Consider the following 25,175-nt stretch of genomic DNA (forward strand, 5'->3'; position numbering starts at 1 on the left):
CAATTTGCATTTTTATAGCTGGAGACTTGTTAAAAACAATCAGAGATTTAAAGTGATTTAAATAAGAAATCTGTGGCATCTGGCAACCCATATGTCTGTAAGGTGGAAGCTGGTCACCAACCAAGCTTGGGACCTCATGATGCATCAGTTTTCTTTGACTGCCTTGGAGAGTAGTTGCATTACGCTCTCCTTCCCAAGTAAAGATTGTAAATAAAAGAAGATTTTTAGAAGGGATATAGCAGAGAAATGCAGGAAGTATAATAATTAATTTTAATAAAGTAGGTAAACTAAGAACGTTGACATAAGAAACAAAACACACACCACATCTGAAGTATGCAGACCTAAACCTTGGGCCATACAGTAGTTTAATGTGGATAACCACTTCCTTTATAAACATTGTATTTAATGTGCAAAGTTCTTTACAGAAATTAAAAAAGTAAAGAGAGTACAAAAAGTGAGAAAGTAAGAAGTTATAGTGAAAGGCAACACAAATGCACATGATGTATATAACAAGATTATTGAGTCAACAGTCTTAAGACTGGCCTCAAAGTTCTTTTGAAAACCAATAAAAATTGTAAAATGTGGGTTTAATGATCAGCACACAAACTATGAATTTTTTTCTCAATGGAAAAAAATATCCAATTTATGAATGATATGGAGGAATGAAGTAAAATCTCACAACATTAAAAATCATTTATTACTTCTTGTGTATTAAAAACAATCATGTTGTACCATACATATACTGTGACAAACCAAATTGTATTGATGCGTAACAATTAAAATTTTTTCACCAAAATTACTTACGTGGCGTGCCATATAAAATGTGGCAATATCATAATTACTATGTAATACTCTGGGTTTATAGTCATATACGACAACTATTGAAATTAATAGTTTGTAACAGGTACATACTTGTCCCTGAGGAGATGGAGGATTTTTGTTTTCAAAATCTTCTTGCAAGAATTGTTGAAAATGATAACATGCTAATATTCAAGTAAAAACTTTCTACAATACGTTTAGAATTATATTCATCTATAAAATAATACAAAAAAATAACAAATACGTGTACTTTCAACATCAAAAAAGAATATATCCTTAATACTGTAATTTCTTGTGTCATCTACTAAATCTCAAAATTTGCTGTAACCAAGATATTCAGAGGACAATTATTCTAAAAATACTATCTGTAATGTCAAAAAATTTAAAGAACTGGATGGCATTATCCCTGCAAACATAAATTTCCAAATCTAAACTTCTCTTTTCCTTCCCCTTGCGTTCTTCTGGCATACATTTACCCAAGATAATAAAAATTCCTGTAATAAGACAAAATAATGGTGAATCTTTTTCTTGTAGTTACATATGTACTTTATAGGAAATCCATTCTGCAAAAATGTAATAACTAGCAAAAAGATAAATCGTTTAAGGGGCGCGCCAACCACCGAATTATGAGGAATTATCGAATATTAGTTATTAACATTTTTCAACTTTTTTGTCTAAATAAACATCCTGAAGTGATTATGGTAAAAAAAAAAATGTCTTTTTAGATTGGTTTATTGACAATTTTGTTCATCGCTTATGACACACTGAACCACATATTGTAAAAATACCTTGTAAAATATGTGTATGAATAATTCAAGATAGGATCAAGTAAGTTATATACTGTTTTGGAGTGTTTTATGTGTAAATAAACATATCTAGAAACATCATTGCTAAAAAAAAATCTTACGGATTGGTTCACGGACAATATTGTTCATTGCTTGTATGGCACTGTGAACGACAAATTGTAAATTGCAAGTTTGAGTTATACACTATTTTGGACTGTTTTACATGTAAATGAACAGTACTGAAATGTATTACTAAAAAAATTTTTTTTAGATTGATTCATGGGCATTTTTTTTCATCGCTTGTTGGGCACTGTGAATGGCAAATTCTGAAAAAAGTATGTAAAACAAGCTTGAACAATATTTATTCAAAATTAATTGTCACCAACTAAAATATCCCATTCTCTCTAGGGGGCATGACGGAGAAAATGGGTTATAATGATATATAGGATCAATTGCTCAAAATGTCCAGATTCTCTAAGGATTTTGGGTCCACACAATCTTTGTTTTCCTGTTTTCTCAAAACTTACATTTTTAAAACTAAATGCTTATTTCTCTAAGAAGACTGAACCAAATTAAATTGAATTTAATTATTTTGTCATTGGGAAAATCCCTATTAGTATGTGCAATTTTTAATTTTGCATATTAATTTTTCAGCTGCAAAAGAAATGAGCTAAGAGGTCGAATTTCTATATTTCCCCATAAGAGAATTTTCATTATTAGTTGTAGAATAAGTGGTAAAAATTTTAAGCAAATCCCTTCATTCATAAGGTAGAAATAGTGATTTACTTTATAATAGGGCCTTATGGCATCAGCGCTCCCCTTAATACTGTATAGATTTCTTCCAAGACTCTTAATACATATGGTATATAGTATATGTATTTGTAATTACCCTCATTTCCATTGATATATGACCAACCAAAAATTAAAAATGTTGATAACATCCACACACCAATACTTTGCTTTAGTATTCTGTTTTATACCAAATAAATTTGTGACTAAAAGTGTGCAACAGATGAAGTAATAAAAACCCAAACCATGAAATTGAAATCTATCTCTGCTTTCACAACTAGTTGAGCAAGAGACATTGCAATATTAGGCACACAAACACTCTAAGGAGTAAGCCTTTTAGGATCACGTGGGAACAGTGAAGTTTTCCGGATATTATCTAGGCCAAGGTAAAGCATTGTTACTCGTTCTAATCCAATTCCTCCTCCAGCATGGGGAGGGCATCCAAATTTGAAAGAATCTATGTATGACTGAATAGTATCAATTGGAATACCATGTGCATTTGCTCTCTCCACCAAAAAATCTGGATCATGAATTCGTTGTGCTCCTGATAAAATCTCTTCTCCACGCATAAACATATCATAAGAATTGCTCCATTTGGGATCATCTGGGTCTGGCATTGTGTAGAATGGTCGAACTGCCAAGGGGAATTTGTCTAAAATATAGAAGTCAGTGTCATACTTGGCTTTCACTAACCTTCCAAGTAACTTTTCATTTGGTGTACTCAGGTCCTCTGTCTCATCCATCTCTATTCCAGCTTCTCGCAACATCTGAACACCTTCTCGGAATGTTAGACACAAAGGTGGATCCAGGAATTTAAATGGTTCTGAAGGGAACTGCTTGTTAACTGTGGCAATATCTACAGCGTGATCATCTCGAAGACCTCTAAAAATACTTGTGAACATATCTCCAATGGCATACATAGCTTCATGGTAATGATGCGTAAAAGCCATCTCTAAATCCAAGCCAACAAACTCTGTAAGATGTCTGTGAGTGTTTGAATTTTCAGCTCTAAAAACAGGACCAATTGTAAATACTTTTCCAAAATCAGATGCAATGGCCATCTGCTTGTACAACTGTGGACTTTGTGCCAGAAATGCTTCCTTCTCAAAGTACTTCATTCCAAACACATTTGCTCCACCCTCAGATGCTGCTGATATTAACTTGGGACACATAATTTCAATGAAACCTCTGGCTCTTAAGGCTTCTCTAAACTGGTGACATACACCTGCCTGTAATCTGAAGATTGCCTGGTTTGTGGGTGTGCGCAAGTCCAAGATACGGTTGTCTAATCTAGTATCTTGATTTACTTTGACATGGAGGCCTTCAGGGTCATCTGTATCTGGACGCATGGCATCCTCAATCTGTTGGCATAAATCATCAAGCAACTAACAAGAGAACACAAACTTTGCACAATAAAGGGCCCAGCATGTTTTAAAGGACCAGCATGTATTAAAGGACAAGTTACTTTAGTTTTAAAACAACATTCCCTAAGGTTACATGGTAAGTCTCATAAAGAATAAAAATATCAAGAGATATTCTACTGTAAATGGATCTAAGAATAAATAATCATTAATGTCAATAACTATTTAATTTTTTCAAATCAAACCTTCTCCCAAAACAAGTCCCAAAACAAGTAGTGGCTCCAGAGAAAAAAAAATCAGTCACTTGACACACCTACATAGAAAGTTAACCAGCAGCACAGTAAACATGATAAGAGTTCAGTACATACAGTGTGCCACTGACCTCTTACTGAATACCCCCTTATGCTTCCTGGATATTAATGCCCTTCCTTCCCAAAGTATTTTTTACATGATCTATCCAGAACTTTCTAAATCTCCCTTCCCTCATAACTCTTATAATGTTAGCCATCTTTTCACCAACAATGTTCTCCATCCCTCCACAAAATCTAGAGCTTTTACCACTATTCCTGTGAATCTCCATATTCCTCAACCTATTAATTTCTTCTTATTCCTCATGTACAAAACAGTTCATCTCATCAGCTTCAAGCTTCTTATCTTTTTATTTGCATTCAACATTTACATAACTCCCACAAAAGAGAATTGGCTCAATGATCCCTTCATATATTCCTACCATGGACAATACAACTCTCTTCCCAATGACCTGCACACACTTTACTATTTTTCTTACCTCACCTATTCTGTGATTCACCTTTTTTTTTTTTTTATTCTACCATCAACCATTATTTTTCCACAAGATAATTAATATAATTATTTTTAGGATAATAATTCGTTGTTATTATCAATAATATCAAATTATTGGTAGCGGAAGCATTAAATATATTTAAATCACAAGGAGCTTCGAAGTGTATTATTATTATTAATAGGGCTTAGTTTTTTCCAGACCTCTGAGTCTCAAGTAGACTCTTCTCGGGCTGGTTCTCAGGTATTAATCCTGAGAAGGAAAACAAAAAAAGAAAAACAATTAGACTTTATTTAAGAAACCTGTCTTATTTAAAAAATTTATGAAGTTGTTAATTGAAAAACCTTTGCTTTTAGCAAGAATACTTTTCATTTTTTAATTAAGTAGATAAATTGATCTTTGTTGGGTCCAATTTGGGCATTCAATAAGTAAAAGCTGCACTGTCATGGGTGTTTGACATCTATTACACTTTATTGGGTCAGCATGTGGTGTTGACATCAAGTGACCATGCGAGAATCTTGTGTGTCCTATACGGAGCCTTGTTAGGATCACCTCTTTTGATCTTTCTTTTTGTGAGGATGTCCTCTCAAAGTGTATTAAGATTACTTGATTTCCCTAAATGTTTCTTTTCAGCAAATAGAATAATAATGCAACACTGACATATTAAAGCACTTACCAAAGTAAAGTGTTCAAGAAGAACAAATAGTACTCAGTCTTGGAAATAACATACTTTTAGGCATAATGATCATCTGGATATTAGGGTAAAAGCTGTTTTACCTAGATCAAAGAATCTTTAAGCAACAGTCATCAACCAAACCCAACATTTGAATAAAAAAACATCCTGAAACTAACAACTAGCAGAAAACTGACTGCAGAAGAGCCAAGGTCAGGCAGTTCAAAAGAGTTGTCAAGGTGAACATGACCAATGTGGCAAAAAAATTATGTATACAAAAACAAAAATTATAATTTCCATATTACATATGGTGCACGCCCACTATTATGAAAGGAAGTAAACAGTGCTACCCATACAGAAAAAGGCATAGTAGCAACATCATGTGCTGAATTCATGGTAGCCAAATCCAACAAGTGAAATATGTACATATTGCAAACAGTACCTTAGCCTAACATATTTCTTGCTACTCTAGTAGTAATAAGTAGCACCTCTACATAACTGGATTAGAAAATGCAACAGTGGAACACTGATGAAGGATTATAAATTAAAAGGGTTGTGGATTACTTGGATGAGGCAATGGGCCTTAAGGGGGCCGGCCGGAACCCTTACATACAGGGGTATAGGGCGAAAAATGCAAAGTCATGAAAAAATTCATGGAGCTTCATATGGCAATTGAGAATACGTATACGAAATATTTTGTCAAAATTCCTCTTGCTTTCGTAGTTACAGGGTAATTAATAAACATAACTAAAACATAAGTAAAAAACATTGATCCGTACAAGAAAATGCAATATTTCTTCTGTTATCGTCAATTTTGATAATTATTGTCAAGGAAATTATGATCAATGGTATCTGTAGAGATTCCATGAGGCAGCAGAAAGGAAGTCAGTCAGCTACCAAGTACCAACACGACTCAGTATGAGCACAAACCTTGGGTAGTCTATACGTTCGAGTTTCACCTCTGAAATTCGATTGCTTTTACGTATGTTTACCTTTGTTTTAGCAAGAATTTCATCATGCCAATGAGGAAAAGACAAGCAAAACATCTCGCTAACATACAGACGAAGAAAAATCGCTCACATATGAGTACAGAATATCATAATATACGCAATATTAGCATAGTTAGTGAAGAGAGAGAGGGAGGGTTGCATAGTAAGTAACGGCCCCATCTTCTATGACGCACACGTCACACTGTATCCCAGGCTACGATCTTTGAGCAAAGGGATCTTCATTTATGACAAATAACATAGTTTTGGTTTATTTATACCCAAAAAGGAATATGAAATTCATAATAATCATGATTTATTAACATTGTCTTTGTAAAAAGAAAGTACGTACACCTTCAGCAATGTGTATTACTATTTTCTTCTACAGTACTAATACAACTCTCAAAACTAAATCCAAAAAATCAAACTAATGATAATAAAATCAAAGTAATATATTATTTCTTTAGTATCCCTTACCTGTAGTGGAAGTCTAGGTAAGGCAGCAGAGACAACAAACACATCTGTAACATGGACTTCCACATCTTGTACTGTGCATGCTTCAACTTTCTGTTCAGCTACAGCAACCTACAAAAGAAATTACAACAGGCTAAACTTTGTTTCTGCATATGGCACCAAACATTACGAATTTAAACTTGAAAAACTAAAATCAATCATTATGTATTACTATTATAAATTACTTCAACACTACCACTGAATCACATTTCTATGAGAACTCACACAAATGGTCTATCTTGTATGCAATGAAATTAGTTTTCATGTTTAAAACTTCATCTTTGAACTTGAATACAAATCATAACTTTGCAGTAGCAAATGCACTAATGGTGGAAAGGAAATATGTAGCTGCGTGTGAAACCAACATCTCTTTGCTAATATTACTCCCATGTGAAAAGAAACAACGGCAACAGAAAAAAAGGAAAAAACAAAAAGCTGAAAAGAAGCCATGAATAAGTAATTGAATAATGATGTAAAAATGCAAAGACCTGTACCTACCTTCCCTTGAACATCAATGAGACTTTCCTTGGTTATATTACAAACAAATTTAATCATCTGCTTGGACACCTTCTCTCCAACAGCAATAACACACTGAACAGTGTGCTGTCTGCTTCTTAGCACAAAGAAAGCCTGTTTACCTGAAAAGAAAGTTCTACAGTTAATTAATAATCCAAGGACAACTCTACATTGCCATTTTGCCTAATCAAATTGGATTATTTTGTAAGCAATATTAATTTTTTGGACACAAATTATACTTGTCAGAAATTATTTCCATAAGAAGAGCTTTTTGCCATAGGCAAGTGCGATGCATACATGGCAGATTTATCAATTCCTGGCTGTCAAACCAAGAGCATTTAACAAGAACACGAATGTTAGGTTTCTTTGGCTTCCAAGAATTCACTCTCACCCAGCTATTAGCATAACACGTCACAGGTGTGATGACCAATAGCTTGAAAAAGCGATTACTTGAGGAACTGGGACAGCACAAGATCAAACACAATGCCAGCTGGCAGTAGACATCTTCATATGGGTTGAAACAGCCAGTATTAGCATACCTTAACAGTTGCTTTAGGGAAGGCAAATGTTAGCAGTAAGAGGAAGCAGATCTTACTATCAGGTAGGCACTGAATCAGGGAGCCTGCAAGGCTCCTTGATGCCTGTAGGGTATGTTGATGGATCTGTTCACAGCAAGCTTGAACCACAAATTTTCAATTTACTGCCCAGCCCACCTAGATCAAGCAGCAAAGAAGACTGACACAATGATGCAACCTTGGCATGACATAGTAAATGTACCACTTCCTGACATTCAGACTTACCAAGCAGATCATAAACATGCTCTCAGCGTTAAGGACTATGAAAAAGATTCTAATTGCAATCAGTCCTGTGTTCACAGTAGTTCACAGACCTTCCATAGACAATGGTGGACAAAATCAAAATGCTTCCATATGCAAGAAACTTCTCAAGCAGCTACATTGGGCTCTCAGTTCCCACTGGGTGCTTGGTTCCCATTGGATGTTTAGAATCCACTGGGTGCTCATGCACCAATGGGCGCTTTGCTCCCACTGGGTGCTTGGGAGCCACTGGGTGCTTGGATACTACTGTGTTTTCAGTTGCCACTAGGCTCTTAGTTCCCAGTGGGTGCTCAGGATCCACTGTGAGTTCCGACTCTACTGGGAGACAGTAACTATCTGGGATGCAAACCTCTATGGACCCCATAGACCAACAGTATGCCTCCTCCAAGGTTTAGGGTTGTCTGACAGGGACTGGGGTTAGGGGAACCAATAGGGCCAGATAGCTACATCCTCCACTACACATTTTGTATGACACCTTTCCTTTGGCTGTCTGTGGATACCTGGGACCAGCAACAGGTTCAACTGAGGGGGCTACTATTTGTGTGTAACATATGATGTTGTCTGGCTAGCTAGTAGCTAACCTGTGTCAATCCCAAATTAAGGTAGGCACCGCTAAAGAAACACTTATGTACTCATCTCGGCTAGACCGTCCTCCGAAAACCCATCACAGCTAAAAATTCTCTTCTGCTACATTATACCCTTTCACTAAAACAATTCTGGAAAGGAAAGGTTGATAAGCATTTAAATTTACTGCAAATCCGCTATTAAGCAAATGGGGGTGAAAAACTTAAATCAGAACTTTTTTAACAAATAAAAATACTAATCCTGCAACAAGTGCCTTGCAGAAATAAAATCCAATGCCAAAATCATTTTGGTAACGAATGCAATGCTTACAATATTACGCTATTACTTGATGAAGATGGTAGCAAATGCAATGTTTACATTTATGCTATACATATATTACAGGCCTCCACTAAGCAAAGGTACTTAATCAATTAACTCCAATTTCACTGTAAAAGTGAACTATCAAAGTCAGTGGACCCATGTATTCGCGGGCATTAGGTATCTAAACCAGCCGCGATTACTGAAAATCTGCGATATATTGGAACCCCTGTAAAAATGTTTATAACTGTATTTTAATAGCTGGAGCAGCACATAAAAATGCTTAAAACTGCCTATTTTTATGTATTTTTGTGACTAAATACATTTCTTATGATAAAAATGTATTTAGCCAAAAAAATAAGATGAAAATACAAAAATCAGTTAAGTATTTTTGACGAAAAGTCCTTGAATGATTTATTGAAAAAGTGCATCACAGGAAAATTTGCAAATACAGGCAGCCCCCAGTTATCGGCAGGGGTTCTGTTCTCAGCAGGGTGGTGATAAGCAAAACTGCCTTTTAACTGAAATTTGGTGATTTATGGTGTTTATGGCGCTGATACAGTGATACCCAAAACTTACGCGATGCAATTTGCGCGAATTCACAATAGCGCGAACTTTTCATCGGAACCTAACTAATTACCAAACATGAGCTCTTCACAATAGCGCAAACATTTGCGAACCCTCCAGAAGCACTGCAAAACCCTGCAAAATGTTTGTTTAATTTATTATGCTAATTTTTAAATTTTAAAGCTTTTCTGTAAAAATATTGATTAAAAATGTATTATTTTTTTTGTACATGCATAAATAGGCAGTTAGTGCATATACATATACTTTTATAAGATGTGATGCCCACTCACAAAGTTACTGCACTTTTCAAAGATGATATCCCTTCAGAAACTTTGTTTAATTTCTGAAGTACGTACTAATATACTACAATTAGTATAAGTTTTCATGCTTTTAAATGTAAAATCAGTACGGAGATTTTGTGTATGCTATTTATATTTCTAAAAATAATACAAAGGCAGTAGGTAATTCAGTGTTAGTCACTATAAAAGAACTCCATGATCAACTAGTAAAACATCCGCGTTGTCGTTCTGTGAAAATTACTGTCTTAACCTTGGAGAAAAGTGCTGGTACAATCTGTATGTAGTATGTTATGTAATTACAGCACATACAGTTAATGTACTTTCTGAAGATGTGATCCAATTTGGACTATTAAAGATGATACCCCTCCAGAGTTTTACCTAATTGATGTATGTATTTCTCTCATTAAGCTCCAACTGTGGAAAGCAATGGCAAAATCTCACTTGCATTGCAGATATGCAATATGATGAGTTAGCAGGAAGGGAGCTGGCATTTCCCATCTATGAGATAAATAACAGCCCTAACCAAAAAGATGCAAAAGTATTCATATACATATTGGAAGGATATGATCCTTCAAACTGGAACAAGTCAGCAGAAAATATTATGAAAATAATTGAAGGAGTACCAAATAAAATTCAAGTGGTCAAGAGACTTATTAAGAAAATTTACATCAATCAACACATTCCAACAAAGAAAATTAATAAGGTGAACATTGTGAATATACTAATTGATGCAATAGGAAAAAGAATGCCTAAAGCATGCAAACTGTGTAAGGTGGTATAGCATTGTAAATCCACAAAACCTGATCAGGAAATGCTATGCATGCAACATACCCACACATCCTCAATGCACAGAAGTCCAGCAAAATAGTACATGTAAGGATACAAGAGTATTTTGCTCAACATGTCTATCATGGATAGATAATGTTATTAAATTGAGACTTAATGTGCAAATAGTAGAGGATGAAGAAGATGAGGAAGAGGAAGAAGAGGAAAATGGAAAAGAAGAAAATAAAACTGAAAAGATAGAGAAAAAATAAGGAAAACAGAGTATGGATGCAGAGATACTCATAGATACTACTACATATAAGGCAATACAACAGCATACATACGATGAAATAAATTACGACGTGACAACACAAAATAAAATCCCGAAGAGGCTTTACCCAGACCTGCATACTGATGGAAAAGAGCAAGAAAAAAAAGAAAAGAAAGACAGTCTGCACCTTTTTGAAAAGAGGGAATTGCAGATTCGGTGAAAGATGTTACTACAAACATCCCAACATATGTCACAATTATGAGATTTATGGCAAATGTGCATACCTAGATGGCTATGAGGTTGAATGCAGATCTACATCCAAAAATATGCAAAAACTCAAAAAAAGGAAAAGGATGTAGGTTCAACAAAAAATGTACATATACGCACACTGTAGCTATGAATAAAAATCAATTAAATAATAAAATCCAAAATAAAAAAGAGACAAATAAGGAAAGGAACAAAGAAAATGAGGTGAAGGAAAAAAAGAACCCATCACTGCGCTATGGAATGTCAGCATCAAGAATGCAAGCATCAGCTCCAAGATACAGTGCAAGGAACAAGCACTGTATATACGATGCCAGGGGATGGTGCAGATACGGAGAAAATTCCAGATTCATACACAAAATGAATAATTATGAAGGAGGAAGATCAAATATATTGGAAAAGTTGGATTTTTTAATGTCAGAATTTCTGGAAAATCCTTATTACCCATATTAAATGAAGGGGATAACACGCAAACCATCATAGTGATGAATGCATAGGGTTTAGTTACAGGTAACTCAAAAAGAAAAATAGATTTCTTAGAAGAACTAACCCACACTGAAAAAAAATAGATATAATGAATATAAGTGAAACCTGGTATTCCCAAGAGACTGGTAATGATGATCAAATTAAGGGGGTTCCAAATTTATAGATCAGATAGAAAAAATAGGAATCAAGGGGGAACCGCAATAGTATATGGGAGAGCCATAAAACAAGGAAAACTATATGAGAAATACAATAACTCAGAATGTGGTAGAATTTCAATCTGAAAAATTAATTAACATAGTAATATATAGACCCCTAATAATAAAGAGTTTGACACAATAATAGAAAAATTGGAAGATATATGTAAAAATCACAAAGACTGGACTATTCTCCTATCTGGAGACTTTAACTTTCCTTTCGTAGAATGGAAAGAATGAATAGAAGATTGTGGTTGTATTTATACATATAAAAAAAAAGAGTAATAGTAGTATACAAGATAAGAGGCAATTCGAAATGCTATTAGATACGCTACTAGAACACTACATTCAACAAATAAATCACCCGCCAACAAGAAAGGAAAATACTTTAGACCTAGTATTTGTGAACAGGTGAATTATGTTAAAGAAATAATAGTATATAATGTGAGCGTTTCAGACCATAATGTCATAGAATTAACAGTCCATTCCAAAGCATGTGAAAACCGAGATAAGCAAATGAAAGCAAAGAAAAAAGTGGGGAGGATATGGAAAATACAATGTCTACATTAAGAATATAAAATGGTCAGAAATAAATGAAGAATTAAACAAAGATTGGGATAACATATTCGTAAGTGATGATATTATATAAAATATTAGAGACAATAGTGGATAAATATATACTGAAGAAGAGAAGTAAACATCAATCATGCATACCATGAGACAGAAGGATCTTGTTCTAGAAAATCAGAAGGTGGATAAAAGGTCTTGCAAAAGAAAAGAATGCATGGAAAGTGATGGAACTAAAAAGTAAGATAGAAAATGCAGAACAAAAGATTATACAATCAAAGATAATGAAAAATGGGACTTGGAAGAAAAAAACCCTAGTAAATATCACGCAAAACCCCTAACTATTGTACTCATATGCGAAAAAGATGAATAAAATAAGAATAGAAGTAGGCCCTCTAAGAAATAAAGGGAGATTAATAAATGAAAAAAAGGAAATATGCAACATACTAGCAGAAAGATATAAGAGAGAATTTGACCCCTAGGATTGATAATGAAGATAATGATACAGAAATAAGGGATGAAAATAGTGAATATTTATCAGACATAGATATTAATGAAGTTGATATTGTGCAGGCTATTAATGAAGTTAAAAATGGATCAGCAGCTGGGCCAGATGGTGTCCCTGCTATTTTGTTAAAGAAAGTAGTTCATTCTATCACAAAGCTGCTTGCAATATTATTAAGGCAAAGTGTAGATACAGGCAAGATTTATGATGAGCACAAATTAGCATATATTACCCCTACTTTCAAAATTGGATCAAGACAAGAGGCATGTAATTATAGGCCTGTGAGTCTAACATCACATATTATGAAAGTGTATGAAAGGGTAATGAAGAAAAATATGAAACATTTAATAAAAAATAATTAGTTTAATATATGACAACATGGTTTTGTACCCGGAAAAAGTACACAAACCCAACTGTTAGTCCACCGTGAGAACATATATAAAAATATGATAGACGGAAAAGAAACAGATGTGGTTTATCTAGACTTTGCAAAAGCTTTTGACAAGGTAGACCATAATATATTAGCGAAGAAAATTAGAAAACAATATAGTGGACAAAGTAGGAAGATGTATAAAAAAATATTTACACAACAGAAAACATATAAGTTATTGCAAACGATGAGAAATTGGATGAAGCTAAGGTAATATCCAGTGTGCCACAAGGTACGGTGTTAGCTGCATTGCTGTATGTTATTATGATTGCAGACATAGACAGTATGTTAGGGACTTGGTAGTGAGCGGTTTTGCCAATGACACAAGAATAAGTAGAGAAATTACTTGTGATGAAGAGAGGAACTCCCTACAAAAAGACCTTAACAAAGTATATGAATGGGCAGAGGTAAATAGGATGGTATTTAACTCTGAAATATGAATCAATAAATTATGGAGATATAGAAGGAAAGCTATATGCATATAGGGGACCTAATAACGAGACAATCACTAATAAGGAAGCAGTTAAAGACCTTGTTGTGATGTTGAATAGGAACCTGTTATGCAATGATCAAATAGCAATTCTATTGGCAGAATGCAAAGCAAAAATGGGAATGTTATGGTACTTCAAAACAAGAAAAGCTGAACACGTGATTATGCTTTATAAAACGTATGTTTGTAGTCCACTTGAATACTGCAACATGATACGGTACCCACTCTACCAAAAGGATATTGGCACAAATAGAAAGTGTACAAAGGTCCTTTACAGCTAGAATAGAAGAAGTTAAGGATCTTGACTACTGGGAAAGACTACAATTTTTAAAATTATATAGTCTAGAAAGGAGAAGAGAACGCTAAATGATAATACAGGTATGTAAAACAGATAGAAGGAATTGCTGAAAACATTATAGAGCTAAAAATATCAGAAAGAGCAAGCAGAGGTAGATTAATAGTGACCAAAACTATATCAGGAAAACTAAGGAAAGCACACAGGACATTAATCTACAAGGCACCACCATCAACAATGCAGTGTCTATTCAATGCGTTGCCAGCTCATCTGAGGAAGCACATCCCAGACCATCCAAGACTGGACGATGCAAAATATACTGGAAGATGCATTAGCAATTCTCTGGTAGACATTAGAGGTCCCTCACACTAAGGGAACTGGGGCAACCCAAACAAGATGTAAGGTCTGTAAGGTAAGGTTTCTCTCGTTTGTAGTTAGCTCTCACACTAGTTCATGATTTTAAATTGATTTAATTTTACCTTCACCCTCTGCAAACATTACTTATGTACATACACGTCTTCTTCATTTTATTTAATTGTATGACTTTGTTATGACTGACTTATGCAGTTTACATAGTGATGCAAAGAATACTTTTACTTTGACAGAAAAAGAAAATGGCATCCCATGAATCAGGGGTAACATTAGTATAAGTACGAAAGTGGATACGTATGTACATAGTAGTTACCGTAACTATTTTTATGCCGACCAGTTATTCCTTTTTTTAGGGTAATGTAATAAACTAACTTTTAATTAAATAAAATTACAGTTACTTTAATTTCATTTAAAAGTTAGCCTAATACTTGGGGAGCATGATTAGGGTCATCTTTAGTGTTCAAACTCTAGAAGTAAGCATTTATTAGCAATTTCAGAGACTGTGCCAAACTTACTCGAAACTTCCCCTTGCGCGAGGGGGTCTGGAATCTAACCTCGCGTAAGCTCGGGGTGTTACTGTATTCGGTTAATGGTGCCTCCTTTAGGTATGCTATTGCCACCCTATGGCGCCAAAACTGGAACTCGGTGCATTATGGCGCCATAAATCTCCAATTTTAAGGCGGTAGGCAGGCACCATAACCAGATTGCCATTAACCACCATAACCAGATTGCCATTAACCAAGTCCGCCGATAACTATGGACTGCCTGTAATTGAATCCGCGATTGCTGAACCACAAATAAGCAAGGGTCCACTGCACTACTCCATTAAGAAAAAAACAAAACAAGGAAAGACTCAACCTGAAGCTTTCAGCTGAAGCTACTGCTCAACTTTCAGTTTGGATACCGAAGTCCGGTAAATAACCGGCATAAAATGAACAACGGTGGCCGACACCCAGTGCTATCACCAGGAGTCGCAGAAACAGAATTAGTATTGTCTGCCGAGTTGTTCCTAACCCTCTAGTTAGGGGGAGAAACTGGTGTTGCCTACACAGAACACAGAATATTGGTGTTGCTACCGTGAAATTTGAATCTAAACTGCTGATAATAAATGAAACTGATAGCTATGTAATTACATGGTAAGATACTTATATAACAAAGCATGATCTGACCTCCAGCTTACTGGGGACGTGCAATATTTTCCCCTCACACATAAGTTGCAAACATTATATTCCTAACTTTTGACGTAAATTAAAACATACTAAAATCTACAGTCAAATAGAGCCTTGTTTCACCAATGAAAATTGAAATAAATACCCTATATTTTAAAAGATATAATTTTTCTGTACTGTTTAACATGCACATTATTTAATTTTTATTTCTTCATTCTGATGAATAAACCATAAAAAACCTATCCTAAAACTCCTGTATCTTTAACTCAATGCAAAACACCTTTTTCAGACCTTTTTATGCTCTTCCATAGAGCTTTCCTATCCGCCCCCAACAATAGCAACAAAATACTTTGTAAGCTTATTCCACCAGTAATCTTAAAAGTACAGAGGAGTGCAGAGGATGTTTGGCATTCTAGTACATTTTGCAACGAACATAACCTCACTTTGCATATATGCCATAAGTCAACATTAAGAGTTGGCAAAATAGAATATAGTACATAACTCTATCAAAGAGTTTGAGATATGAGTCAGCACTGGAAGACCGCACTAGAGAACAGTAGTACGTACTCCAAACATGGAAGAAGAAAAGAGGTAAAACACTAAGATAATAACTTTATCACAAAACAGAAAACACTTCTACAAGATTACAACTTTTTGAGAAATAGGAGGCTGTAGAATTAATCTTTTACTCCTTTATTTCGAATCTTTGAGCACTAGTTTGGATACCAAATGATTTAATCCTTGATGAATGCATAACTGGAAAGAAACAGATTTAAAGATATTCACACTAGTTCATGATTTTAAATTGATTTAATTTTACCTTCACCCTCTGCAAACATTACTTATGTACATACACGTCTTCTTCATTTTATTTAATTGTATGACTTTGTTATGACTGACTTATGCAGTTTACATAGTGATGCAAAGAATACTTTTACTTTGACAGAAAAAGAAAATGGCATCCCATGAATCAGGGGTAACATTAGTATAAGTACGAAAGTGGATACGTATGTACATAGTAGTTACCGTAACTATTTTTATGCCGACCAGTTATTCCTTTTTTTAGGGTAATGTAATAAACTAACTTTTAATTAAATAAAATTACAGTTACTTTAATTTCATTTAAAAGTTAGCCTAATACTTGGGGAGCATGATTAGGGTCATCTTTAGTGTTCAAACTCTAGAAGTAAGCATTTATTAGCAATTTCAGAGACTGTGCCAAACTTACTCGAAACTTCCCCTTGCGCGAGGGGGTCTGGAATCTAACCTCGCGTAAGCTCGGGGTGTTACTGTATTCGGTTAATGGTGCCTCCTTTAGGTATGCTATTGCCACCCTATGGCGCCAAAACTGGAACTCGGTGCATTATGGCGCCATAAATCTCCAATTTTAAGGCGGTAGGCAGGCACCATAACCAGATTGCCATTAACCACCATAACCAGATTGCCATTAACCAAGTCCGCCGATAACTATGGACTGCCTGTAATTGAATCCGCGATTGCTGAACCACAAATAAGCAAGGGTCCACTGCACTACTCCATTAAGAAAAAAACAAAACAAGGAAAGACTCAACCTGAAGCTTTCAGCTGAAGCTACTGCTCAACTTTCAGTTTGGATACCGAAGTCCGGTAAATAACCGGCATAAAATGAACAACGGTGGCCGACACCCAGTGCTATCACCAGGAGTCGCAGAAACAGAATTAGTATTGTCTGCCGAGTTGTTCCTAACCCTCTAGTTAGGGGAGAAACTGGTGTTGCCTACACAGAACACAGAATATTGGTTTTGCTACCGTGAAATTTGAATCTAAACTGCTGATAATAAATGAAACTGATAGCTATGTAATTACATGGTAAGATACTTATATAACAAAGCATGATCTGACCTCCAGCTTACTGGGGACGTGCAATATTTTCCCCTCACACATAAGTTGCAAACATTATATTCCTAACTTTTGACGTAAATTAAAACATACTAAAATCTACAGTCAAATAGAGCCTTGTTTCACCAATGAAAATTGAAATAAATACCCTATATTTTAAAAGATATAATTTTTCTGTACTGTTTAACATGCACATTATTTAATTTTTATTTCTTCATTCTGATGAATAAACCATAAAAGACCTATCCTAAAACTCCTGTATCTTTAACTCAATGCAAAACACCTTTTTCAGACCTTTTTATGCTCTTCCATAGAGCTTTCCTATCCCCCCCCAACAATAGCAACAAAATACTTTGTAAGCTTATTCCACCAGTAATCTTAAAAGTACAGAGGAGTGCAGAGGATGTTTGGCATTCTAGTACATTTTGCAACGAACATAACCTCACTTTGCATATATGCCATAAGTCAACATTAAGAGTTGGCAAAATAGAATATAGTACATAACTCTATCAAAGAGTTTGAGATATGAGTCAGCACTGGAAGACCGCACTAGAGAACAGTAGTACGTACTCCAAACATGGAAGAAGAAAAGAGGTAAAACACTAAGATAATAACTTTATCACAAAACAGAAAACACTTCTACAAGATTACAACTTTTTGAGAAATAGGAGGCTGTAGAATTAATCTTTTACTCCTTTATTTCGAATCTTTGAGCACTAGTTTGGATACCAAATGATTTAATCCTTGATGAATGCATAACTGGAAAGAAACAGATTTAAAGATATTCAAAACTGCACACAAACACCTTTCTAAATACACTGAGTAATACTTTTCTTGGATACTTCCACCTTATAGCAGCTTACAGAGTGCCAGGTGTGAAACACTGTAGTTGGTACTGACTTTGCAGCTTCCCTACAACCCCATCCACATTGCTGTTTACCTTTTACCTTCTATTGCCGCCCGCCCATTCCCTTTCCTCTCTTCTTACCTAGCTGTCCAATTTTATTATGCTAAAATTTTTACCCACCATTTACAAACAAGAAATTCATTTCTTAATTGAATTGTTTTCTGAAACTGACAGCCAGTGAGCTGGCAATTCAGAATCATTAAATTTTAACAATTAATTCTAGCATGATCAGGAAAAATTGCTGGAGTACTGCTTTTTTCAACTTTTTTAAGGACTTCATCATGTAAGGCAACCAAGCCTAAGATAACTGTAAAGCCCAGAATAATCCAGCTCTGATAAAGTTATCGCACAGGTAATAAGAAAAAACTCCACTAATCCCAAATAATACTTCAACACATTCATTCAGTGACCTAAAAGAGTGAGGAATATCATCACATTAGAAAAGAGGTTACCCATATAAATACCAGCAAATTACAGTTAAGCTCTTCCAGTGTACTGGGTACATTCTCAATTAACACAGGTAAACCAATGTAAACATAAGCAGGTTCTGTACTCTTGAATATCCAGTAAGTACTTAATTAACTCATATGCATAGCATCAAGAACCCCTTGGCAACCTTTTAAATACAAGGAAGTAGAAAGTAAAAATCCAGTTTACCCATAATCTCCTAAATCTATTACAGTACACATCTTCTCATTACAAATTCTTACATTGGAATGCTTATTATATTTCTAAAATAATTTCAAGCTCAAAGAGCTAGATTCTAATTTCTTGAAATTACAGTATGATATAAATATGTCCTAGTAATTTTCATCAAAGAAAGTTTAGGGGAAACAGGGAGAAAGTAACTCTATTTTTAACACACACAACATACACTGTACCTTTTCCACGACTTGTATGAAGCCGTGCTCTCAATAACACAGATTCACTGGCCAAATTTTTGCCAAGCTCTTTTATTTCCATGTGAGTGACAGGCTTCTTTTCTTGGCTACGATTCATGACCAAATTCCCATAATGACCAACAGCACAATCCTCCTCTGATGCTTCCTGTGCATCCTGTAATTATAGTTGACACATGACCATTCAATTCCTGTTCTTTTTAAAGGCAACTTAATATGCTATGACTAAACAAAATAAAATACTGATCAAATGAGACAATTTATATATAGTAAACTACTTGAAAAAATCTGAGCATCACATAAAGAGAAAAATTCCACTGTACATACATTAATGTTTATAAAATACCAGATTTCAAGAATTTACACATGTTTGGGCTTAAATTTCTCAATAAGATGCTTAGTCGATCATTTTGTTACCTATCTGGTATTAAATTGTTATAGTTAGATTACTACACATAAGATTATTTTGTAGTAGTCTCTTGCAAACATTTTTAATTCTTTTGCCCTTTTCCACAAAGACTGGGCTGCATCTTATAAAAGTAATTTTCTACAGTCTGGTTAAAATGAATAATTACTACATATAGAACAGTAAAAAAATAATTGAATGCTTATTGCTAAAAGTTTGACTTTTTCAGTGATGATGAATATCTTCAATACTCTTAGGTAATACAACCCCCATAGAAGACTGTAATAAGGACACTTGACAGCCATTTCATAAGTTAGTAATAGGAAAAAAAAAATGCATTCCTACACGTCTCTGGACGTTTTATGTTTATGTCTAAGCCACTCACAAGTTTAAACAACAAAATCCTTCCACTTTAAAATAAATGCAAGAATGTGAGGAATGAAAAGCTATTTTTTCTTTGAATCTCACAAGTATCTTAAAAATAAGAATTATCAAGATAATTCTAACATGATTATTATTATAAAGGATTAGTTTATCCAGACCACTGAGCCTAACAACAGCTTTTCTCAGGCTGCATGAAAATACTGACTTCTACATAACATATGGCAAAGTAGATACCTAAACATTTCACAAGGACTTATAAAACTGCTCTCAAAACCATCAAGCTAGATATAAAAATGAATTAAACATAGTATAAAAATGCATTAAATGTAAGGAATTTGGCCATCATCCTTTCTCTAAAATAGGAGGGGGGACATTCTGAGGATTATAGTTATATTGGCAAGCAAAGCAGGCCTATGCAACTCATGAAAATGATTTGGTGTAATTTAATGAAATTATATATGAATATATAGATGATACTAAGGGGAAAGGATGTCTGCTTTACCAATATTAGTAGGTCAACAAGTATATAAGTCCACAATTTACAGATTGGCTAAAATATGGTACAAGTCTTCTGTGACATCCTCAATATACCATTTCACCCAACTCTATAGAGACTATGGTCAGTATTTAATATTACAAAATTTTAAGGTATAGGCTAAGTAGTAAGGATAAAAATACTTAGTATTAATGGTGCAGTATATTATAGGATTTATAGGACTCCACTGAGAGTCTAGAAAAATAGCGTCTAGTAACAATAAAAGCCTTTTACTCCAATTTGGGTTTTAATATCTAAGGTTAGGGATGGTAGTAAAAGTGGTAGTAAATAATTGAATCACAAGAATGTATTACTTATGACAGTACTACTAGTGGAAAAGCAAGATAAAGTATAGAAGGGGACAATACTGAGTGAAATGATTGTTGAATGTATGACATGACAATTTTACAAACAATAACAGTTGAATGAGAAGAGGAGTGGTGGTGGAGGATAGAGATGCATGGAGGTAATTCGTCCGTGGACAACCCTTCCAGGATTAAATCATTTTTGCTTAGATGCATGAAGAATAATAATAAACTAACAAGCGTCTGCTGCAAGAGTTGGCGATTGCCGACTTCATATGTAAACAATGGAAATATGTCAGTCAAAATTTAAATGAACAATTAATCTGATCAAGAACCTAATGAAAAATTACATACATATTCTATTTCTTTATTATCTTAATATTTTATACTTGCTTGTTTTGATTATATATTCAATATAATCAAAACATTATCAATAGCCTCATTTCCAGCATCTGTTAAACAAAACTCAGAGGAAAAGAGTTGGGGACAATTGATATATTGTCCACCCCTGAATAAAAAGAGGGGGATATGTCCCCGCCGAAGCTGATGCCCAGGGTAAAGAAAAAATGTTTATGGCAGAAATGACAAAACCTGGTCTTTCTTGCTGAACTTGTGTTTCAAGTGCTCTTTGCACTATACTATACCGAAGATAAATACCAAAAATGTATAAACATAATATGTCAGAGCGTCCCCAGTAAACAGCAGGGGTTCCGTTCCTGGCTGATCGCTGCTAACCCAAAATCAGCGATAATACCACTGATAATCCGCTTAACAGTGCCATTAACTAGATATTGGGGCATCTAACTAGAGATCAGTGCCAATAACCTGCTTACCAATGCTGATAAACTGTTTGCTGGCACCGAAAATCTAGTTAACAGAGTCACTTGATACGTGCTGTAAAACTGGATCGCTGTTAACCGATGCTGCAGGAAAGTTGGGTCTGCCTATAATCTCACCATTATTGCAAAAGTACCAAAAAGATAAAACCTCCACCTCACAAAGGATCCCCATACTAAAAATTTTTCCCGTGTGGTGTAGAATTTATTTTTTTCATAAATAAAATGCTTTACTATCATAATAACAAATCCAGTAACAAGGAATGACCTACCAACTATATACTTGACTATGACTGTTTTACTGTCTTATGTTTAGCACATAATATGAACCAATATCCCTAAAACTTACTGACTGAGAAGCATTTTGAGCCTTATGTTCCGCCTTCTTGGCAGCTTTTTCTGCTGCTTTCTGTGCTTTCTTCAAAGCTTTCTTGCTGGGACCATCTCCTCCCCTGCAATGATCAAAAAGGAAAAACATTATGAAACAGATTTTGCTTTTCAAAACCAGGACAGTACTACTAAGTGACCATGAATTTTAACATTAATTTATACACCCTTCAGACACCCAAAGAAACGTAGCAGCTTGGACAAATGTTTGGCAAATTAAAAGTAGTGATTGATAAAATTACAACTACATTTCATCAGAAACTAGTAAGCAGCATTTGACAAAAACATCACAATTTGTCAAAAATTGTATTTTTCCTAACTATACAAACCTGAGGTACTTTAACAATAGGAAGGTAACTTAGTGGCAGCTGGACCGGTCGTAAGCTTCGAACAAGGGGGTTCGGTAGTTAACTACTTGTCAAGCAGTTGGTGGTCAGCGCGACTGTGAGGAGAGGAGTCACTCTGCTTTAGGCCCAGGAAACGCAGAGTGGGGGGTGGCATGAGGTGGGACCATGTGTAAAGGACCTCAGGTTTGTATAGTTAGGAAAAATACAATTTTCGACAAATTGTGATTTGTTCTGATACGTATACAAACCCTCAACCCTTTAACAATAGGATGACTCACTTCTTGGTGGGTGGAATCTGAGTCTTATGAACAGACTGGTGTTTGTCCGACCTTGGTTCCCTCCCTGGTCGCAAGAGCAAAGGGAGGGATCCTAGCCTCTGCCCAGCTGATCAGGGTGTGCACTGCAGGATCAGTGGCCAGACTCTGGACCAAATTTGTAAGAGGGAGGCAAGCGTACCTCTTATAAATAGCAAATAAACAAGAACTAGTCCTACTTCAAGAGCCAATATGAAGTCATGGGTTTGTCTCTGGTTGGCTTCCACTCCCCCCTTGTAGGGGAGTGATGGATAAACACTCCTATCCCTACTGAAAGGGATAGGATAGAGCTCGGTCGTGTAGCTTACCTGCATCTGCTTCCTGTTCAGCGTAGTGACGACCGCGGCCCTCTGCCCACAGGTAGAGGAGGAAGAAAAGAGGAGTAAGAGAAGCCAGTCACACTCTCTTTCACTCATCCATTAAAGCAGTCACACAAGGATGCGATGCTGTTCTGTCCGCTCGGGTGCTGAGTAAGCTACACAACTTGTTGAGCAGCCACCATGGGTCCCAAGGAAAAGGTGTCCAAGGACCTGTGGGCAATATCCCAAAGGTAGAAGGAAGTAAAGGTGGTTTGGTTGGCCCAAACCCCTGCCTTCAGAACCTGCGCCACGGAGTTCTTGCAGAACGCAAGGGTTGGATCAATACCTCTGACTTCGTGAGCTCTCAGACGAAGGGTACGGGTGTCGTCACTACCATCCGCGTCGTACGCCCTCCTGATCACCTTTCACAGCCAGAAAGAAAGTGTGTTCTTGGAAACCTCTTTCTTGGTAACCCCGTTGCTAACGAAGAGGCGTCGACACTCAGGCCTGAGGTGCTGAGTTCTCTTTAGATAGCGCCGTAGCGCCCTCACAGGACAAAGCAGCATCTCATCCGCATCGTTATCAGTGAAGTCCTTCAGGGAGGGGATCGTGAAAGACTCGAACCGGTCGTCAGGGGCCAAAGGATTCTGAGTCTTCGCTACGAAGTCCGGGACGAAATCGAGCGTCACAGATCCCCATCCCCTGGAAAGCTTAACGTCAAAGGAAAGACCATGAAGTTCCCCTACTCTCTTCACCGATGCCAGGGCCAGCAGGAAGAGGGTCTTGAGGGTCAGATCCCTGTTTGACGACTCTTGGAGTGACTCGAAGGGTCTTCGAGTCAAACTCCTAAGGACAAGAGTCACATCCCATCCCGGGGGCCTGAGTTCCCTGGGTGGGCAAGACCTCTCGAAGCTTTTCATAAGGAGGGAGATCTCGAAGGAGGAGGAGATATCCACTCCTCGCAGTTTAAGAACTAGGGCCAGGGCGGCTGTATCCTTTAACTGCGGAGACAGAGAGGAGCTTCTCTCCGCGAAGGAAAACGAGGAAATCCGCTACCTGCTGAAGAGTGGCTCTGAGAGGAGAGAGACCCCGTCCACGACACCAACCACAGAAGACGGCCCACTTTCCCTGGTATACAGCTGCAGAGGACTGTCTGAGGTACCCAGCCAACTCTGTTGCTGCTCGGCGAGCAAAGCCTCTCACTCGCATGAGATGGTGGATAACAGCCAGCTGTGAAGACACACGGACCGAACCGACCGGTGGTACCATCGTTCTACGTGTGGCTGGCACAGGAGGTTGTGCCGGGGGGAGACTCTCGGTGCTTCGGCGAGCAGAGCCAGCAGGTCCAGGTACCAAATGGCCTGAGGCCATTTGGGTGCCACAAGAATCATCCGAAGATTCGGGGTGACCAGCACTTGGCTGATCACCTTGCGAATCAGACAGAACGGGGGAAAGGCATACATGTAGAGGTTGTCCCATGGGTGTTGAAGAGCGTCCTCTGCAGCTGCCCATAGGTCCAGCACAACTGCATAGAAAACCTGGAGTTTTCTGTTGTGCCGGGTGGCGAACAGGTCCACGACTGGACGCCCCCACAGGTTGAAGAGCCTTTCCGCCACGTCTGGGTGAAGGGACCACTCGGTTCCTATCACCTGTTCCTGGTGGCTGAGCTTGTTTGCTACTACATTCCTCTTGCCTGGAATGTAGCAGACTGACAGCTCTACTGAGAGACGACAGGTGACCGATCATGACTTACCACTGATGAGCTGGCTGCTCCTGAAGGGACAGGAACTGTCTGGCTGCCTCCCTGAACCTGCTGATCCGCGAGTCTGCAGGGAAGACTAGCCCTTCTACCATATCGATCAGCATGCCCAGGTACTTCATCCTCTGCTTGGGCTTGAGATCTGACTTCTCGTAATTCACTACGATCCCCAGATCGCGGCAGAACTCGAGGAGTCGATCTCTATCCTGTAGCAACTGCGAGTGGGAGCTCGCCAGGATCAACCAATCGTCAAGATACCTCAGAAGACATATCCCTACCGAATGGG

The 25,175-nt window shown here is 36.6% G+C and overlaps 1 protein-coding gene across 1 annotated transcript in view; it reads right to left on the reverse strand.

Annotated features, from left to right (window-relative positions):
• Positions 1-680: 680 nt before the first annotated feature.
• LOC135220968 (aspartate--tRNA ligase, cytoplasmic-like) overlaps positions 681-25,175 on the reverse strand; it is a 40,114-nt gene continuing 15,619 nt past the window's right edge. Inside the window, exons 2-6 of the mRNA XM_064258640.1 lie at positions 22,133-22,235; positions 19,300-19,474; positions 7,224-7,363; positions 6,690-6,797; positions 681-3,754 (exon numbers count right to left, since the gene is read on the reverse strand). Coding sequence (XP_064114710.1) covers positions 2,714-3,754; positions 6,690-6,797; positions 7,224-7,363; positions 19,300-19,474; positions 22,133-22,235 — 1,567 coding nt within the window. The 3' untranslated portion in view covers positions 681-2,713. The remainder of the gene's footprint in view (positions 3,755-6,689; positions 6,798-7,223; positions 7,364-19,299; positions 19,475-22,132; positions 22,236-25,175) is intronic.

The sequence above is a fragment of the Macrobrachium nipponense genome, chromosome 2 (genome assembly GCF_015104395.2).
Source record: "Macrobrachium nipponense isolate FS-2020 chromosome 2, ASM1510439v2, whole genome shotgun sequence".
Classification (NCBI taxonomy): domain Eukaryota; kingdom Metazoa; phylum Arthropoda; class Malacostraca; order Decapoda; family Palaemonidae; genus Macrobrachium; species Macrobrachium nipponense.